Raw genomic sequence first — 6,000 nt, forward strand, 5'->3', positions numbered from 1 at the left:
TGCTCTTCATAGCAGAGATGCTGCATAATGCTCTGATTGCAGGAACACTTTAAAATAACAATCCAGTTAATTCATACTGAATTACAGTGGAGTTCTCATAGAGGTACATTGGAACCTGTATTAATATAAATAGAGTTCATTATGATTCATGCTGTTATCACAAATATCAAAGGAAATTGTTATATGATTTGACTATGACTTTAAAGTATTAGTTCTACTGGTATAAGTGTTAAAGTACCTCATTATTTTTCCCCTGTGAAATACATCCTGGTATTTAGAATCAGAAATGCCTTTGTCAGTTTTAAAGCACTTGCTAAGATATATAAAAATATATATGTTTGATAGTTTATTTAATATAGGGCCAATAGCAACCATTAATGCCCTTGCCTTATAAGGAACAAGACAAGGAACCGCAAGGGATATTTGCTTTAGAAACCCTGTCAAATGTGGTAGGGTTGATAGTATGTGATTTACCAGGACTTCCTCCCACACATATGTCTTCAGTAGCTGACTTGAGTTTAACATCTCAGTTTTGTAGAATAGGAAATACTTGAATCTGTGAATCACTTTGAATATATAGTTCTGCAGTGATGCCTCCTATTTATTTCCATGAAAATTACAGCAGATACACAGAACTCAATAGGGCTATTTAATAGAGCAAATTATCAGCTACAAAATGCTATTCTTCAACACAGTCATCACTGTTAGCTGATTTGTGCAGATGAGCTGACTGAGATGCTTTTCATTTCGTGGTATGGCAGCTGCACATGGCCATCCTCAATATGGTTTGTCTTTCCTGTTGCTGTCACTACTACTGCAGCGTACTACCCACCACCTCACTGTGCTCACATCCACTGTCTGATCTCCATAAATATTCAGCAAGCATTGATGAATGTCAGCGGGTGCCTTTTTTTCCTCATGGAGAAATTCAGCAATACAATGTTGCTCCATAGACTTTTCCATGTTAGACACCATTTTGTTGGACTGCCCCTCAGCTGCCATCTGTCAGATGCCAACATCATATAATGGAATTTTGTTGAGAAGGATCAACCTGTACTGCCACATCACCAACATTTGCCTCTGACATCATCATAAAATAGAAGGCATTACTTTCGGAGCCACCCTTGTATATTTTGTAAACTTCAAAGTCTATCTGAAGAAGTTGTGTATTTTTATGAAGCATTTATCCGTTGAGTAGAGAGGAAATTTTCTTAATTTCAAGCAGCCTTCCTGAGTGAAATTTCAAAAACAAACAAAAAAACCCATCCCCCAGAAAAACAGCAAACAAACAAAAAAACCCTTAAGTATTTTTAAAGGAAGGAATGAATACCTAAGCAATTTTTACAATAAAAAGATATTTTCTCTATTTTTATTTTATTTCTCAAGCACATTCTGTACATCCCTCAAGAACTAGAACATTCACAATAATTCAGTGGGAGAAAAAGCAATTCTGGAATGTTCTGACCAAAAGGACTTGCATATGTATTGGAAGATCAGTTTCCCAAATTTATTGGAAAGCCTCCAAGTCCAGTTTAAATCAGCCAGAATTACAGATAGCAAACTCTTTACAAAGTTATGCCACAAATATTTGGGTTTTTTTTATTTGACCACTCTCAACTGGATTTCAGAAATCTATAATAGCCTCATTCTTGTCCATATTTAGTTAAAATGCAGTATTTTTATCTAAGAAAGGTTTTTGTCAACCCCATGCTAACTTACTAAGATTGCTGTAATTGCAAATGTAATTAGAAGTGGCCAGCTATAGTTTAAATCTTCACCATTAAATATTCTAATTGACTATAGTAAGAATATCCATTCTCTTGCTTTTTGTGGAGAAGTAATATAGTTTTTCCAGTTTTTGGAAGGGGTCATGACACCTACACTTTTCTGAAAGATTAATAGCCAGTAGATTTGTACTTTAATGTTCTTTGTTTTTCAGTCTGAGCGCTCTCAAACTGCGAAGTACATAAAATAGGAAAATTAGGAGTCATCCTCTGAACTGACTTCAGTTCTAATTAATCTTTGTACTTATTGACCTTTAGATTTCACCTAAAACAAACTCTAAAAAATACTAATTCCGAAGTTAGAAATGTGGAGCAGTCTAATTCACTTGTTGGTAAATTAGAGAAATTATGGCACATCAAGAGTGAGCATCAGTAACGTGTTTCTTTCATGACAAAAATACTTCTTATGGTGTAGAAACTATAGTGCTAGTCTAAGTTGTCCTTCATCATTTAAATAATAATGTTGGTAACATTTTTTTTCTAGTTCTACAGCTGTTAAGTTGTGAGATGGTTTTGTGTATCTTTCCAGTTTTTGTTTCAGTGGCTATATGCAGAGTAATCTGTAAAAATGATTTGCCTCTATTTTCCTGATTCCGAGATGCTGTTAGCTGCTGACTACTAAGAGGTTTGTTTATGCATAATCTTTGAAAGACATGTAACCGTTTCAAAGAATGTTGCTCACTGATGAGATTTTCAGCAATTAAAAATGGAAGAGTGTGTTTCTCCTGTTGTATACCCAGTAACATTAAATAATTAACTGTATAACTATAAATTATGTGAAATCGTACCACTCCCCTCATGTCTGTAGCATTAAAGATTTACTTAAAAATTCCATGGTTATATAGATACTGAGTGCTATCATATTGTTTTATAGGTATTATTACCAGCTATGGGTTATATATGGATGGTGTTCTAATACAAAATTCATCACAGCTAAGTTGTTATGCTTATGGACTTGCTCCTTGGAGTCTGCATTCCTTCAGAGTCCAAGCATGTACTGCAAAAGGTTGTGCTTTGGGTCCATTGGTGAGTACCTCAATTTGCATTCTAGGAGTGTAATAAATGTCAGATGGTGGTGAATATCAGAGTAAATGGTGATGATTTACTCTGGTCAGTACTAACCCATCTGGCAAAATGTGACATTTAAAAAAAATCCTCTTTAAGAGCTGTTGAAGATTTGATAGGTCATTGTTAGGCACCATTCCAAAGTAGAACATAGGTACAGCAATGAAAGGCAGAATTTGAGTCTGAAAACACGCATTATTGTAATGATGTAGAGTTGATATGTTTTAAAGGTGCAGATGTGAATCAGACCGACTTGAAAGGACATAATTTAAAGAAAGAGTTACTGTTTCAGTAATGAGCATTTTTCTAACTGCCTGACTGAAAAAACTGAAGTGCAGAAGTCAGAAAAAGGAAAATATCATTATTTTTAAATACCTTTTGAATGCAAACCTCAGATCAAAATATTCTACTAGACTTCAACAGTCTTTTACATTCTTATTTTTTCAGGTTTTGAGAAGATGGGGATATTGAGTATGATACGAAAATGAAGTATCTGAGGCTTTTTTTTTATATGTAACATTGTAAAAGGCTAAGCTGATATATCCAGTACTTCTGTAGCTTTTATTTCTGTTATAATTTGTTAATTGCATTTCTTATATTCGTCCGAAGAATGTTTTCTTTCAAATTCTGGTAACATTCTCTATCTGTAAAAGATGACTAGACTTTATAACCATTAAATGTTTTATAACTCGGTTTACTTTGAAGGATATTTACTTTTAAAAGCTTGAATGGCATTTTGCCAGTTTTTCTTTTACATTTTTATGACTTCGTATCTACCTGAAAAGCAAAGCTTGTTCTAAGGTATCGATGTGCAATATCCTAATCCATTGCAGTAGTAGTGATGTTCAAGACAAGTCGTTGCCAAACTATGCACACAGATCAAATATGTGTTTTTACTACTCCTATCCTATCAAATAGGCATTAAGAAAAGAAAAAACAAAAGCAAACAACAACACCACCACCGTAGTTAGGGATACTACAGTCAATTTAGTAGCGTTTTTCCACGTCTTCGCTGAACTCGACTCGGTATCGTGACACTTGCAACATATCCCAGCAGGGGTCGCTGTAGCGGATATCCGTCTGCATTCCATGGTCAGTACACAAACTGTATTCTAAAGCCAGCGATGCATCTCTAAACACAGGAACTGAAATACAACATCTTTATTTAGGCTTACCTGGATGCTGTAAGAAAGTTAAAGCACTGCATCTTCGTTTGACTTTTTGAAAGAGTTTTGTATCAATTACAGTATAAATCCAACACTTAAAAAAAAAAAAAAGGAAAAATCAAAATATTTCACCTATTTCATTACTGTAAACAGTATGTGAAGCATCTCTCAGACATAAGATGATATCCTTCCAGCTGTTTTTGTTCCTGATCTTGTGTTTAATGTGTCTTTATCGGTTGAAAGTATGCTATGTGAATATACTAAATCCTGGATTTCTTCCACGTGTGTTTCCGAAGGTGGCTCTGAAGATCTTAATCAGTTACAAGTGTGTTAGCAATTTGTCTCTTTCAATAAGCTTTTTGTTTGTATTAGATCAGCGTTTTTGTGGTTTTTTATTTTTATTTTTTTGTGCTTTGTCAGTGATTGATTGTACTGATTTTAAGCAATATTTCAATATTTTACATACTGAGAAAAACAGCAGGTCATAGGGCAAAGGCTTTCCAGTACTGAAGCTGTGTTAACTTTCTTCTGAGAAGTAATCACACATTAGAGAAAAAATTCACACATTAGAGAAAAAATAGAGCTTTTGTAGCTGTTCAGGTTATGATTGAGATTACTACAAAGTATACTCTTTTAAGAATATCATTTTCAATAGGGAGAAGTGTTTGTCTTCCTTTCTCCAAGTTTCTGATGTAGAGAGTTTAGAGTACCTGCATTTGGCAGCTCAGCCTTGCTGGATGCTATAGTACCTCAGAAAGCAGAATTCAGTCAAATTCTGTGCTAATTTAGAGTGTATGATAGTAGAAGCATGTATGTAGAGATACTGATGCACATCAAAGATTTAGCCAGACACTTACAAGCAATTGGCTTTCCAAATTTTACATTTAAAAAGTAAAATATTACTATTTCAAGACAGTGAAAGTGTGCTAGGCTTTGTTATTTTGATAATAGAGCAGGTGTGGCAGATTAAAAATAGCATTTATTAGCACTCCTATGAACTAGCAGCTGAGAGGCACTTAGGAAGGTGCGAAACCATCTCATACCTTAGAAAATGCCAAATCAACAATGTATGAGAAACACAATTGTTGCCATTAATCAGGTAATTATTTTGCTTCATAGCATTGAATAATTACTACATAACATGATATATAAATACTTAATTCTGATTATTTTGAATGAGTATCTATCTGAAATAAATATTTCTTTCTCGTTACATTTTCCATATTTTTTCATGTTTTTTTTCCTTGTTATTACTTTATCTACATATTTTTACAACATAGTTCTGTTAGTTCAAATAGAAGTTAATTCTGACTGTGTCCAGTATTCAACTAAGCGTGCTTTTCCTCTGTCCCGTATTTACAGTAATTTGCTACATCATTTAAATATATGTGCCTTACAGTTATCTTTTAAAATTCAGAAATTGAAAAATTTATTGTCTTGTACTGTTGCTTTCCCTCTTAACGCTAAGCTCATGCATCTGCATGAGGTTCTATATATGTTTTTAAGATATGAATCTTTCATTCTTTTCCAGTATTTGTTGTTTCTTGTCCTTAGGGGTCTTCATGTAAAGTCTGACAGTTGCTGGATAGCTTCAAGCAGATATAGATGAAATGAAAGCAAAGTGTTTAAAAAAATTCCGATGCAAGCACCTTTTGATAATTCTGTTGTGTTGTTTTTCATTTATTGTCCCTTGTCTGTTTGTAAACTATGGGAACAAACCTCTAGCTCGTGGCTGATTTTGCAGGTAGAAGCTCGGACCATGGAAGCTCCACCTGAGGGAGCAGTTGATGTATTTGCTACTGTTAATGGGTCCAAAGAAGCTCAGTTAAAATGGCTCGCACCAATTAAACCTCATGGACAACTGAACTACACAGTCTTTTTCACTGGATTGTTCTATGCTGATCAAGGTATTTCTTTTCCTTTATACTAAGTCTAAAGATAGTATTGATGATGTATTTTTTTTTCAAAACTTTCTTTTAACGCTA

The 6,000-nt window shown here is 34.1% G+C and overlaps 1 protein-coding gene across 1 annotated transcript in view; it reads left to right on the plus strand.

The window, feature by feature from the left end:
- Positions 1-6,000, plus strand: part of USH2A (usherin) — a 354,043-nt gene that overhangs the window by 186,849 nt on the left and 161,194 nt on the right. Inside the window, exons 35-36 of the mRNA XM_065744176.1 lie at positions 2,659-2,810; positions 5,760-5,922. Of these exons, the coding sequence (XP_065600248.1) occupies positions 2,659-2,810; positions 5,760-5,922 (315 nt within the window). The remainder of the gene's footprint in view (positions 1-2,658; positions 2,811-5,759; positions 5,923-6,000) is intronic.

This window comes from Cyrtonyx montezumae, unplaced genomic scaffold, assembly GCF_038088225.1.
Source record: "Cyrtonyx montezumae isolate F1298 unplaced genomic scaffold, pur_monq_1.0 scaffold_0, whole genome shotgun sequence".
Taxonomy (NCBI): Eukaryota; Metazoa; Chordata; class Aves; order Galliformes; family Odontophoridae; genus Cyrtonyx; species Cyrtonyx montezumae.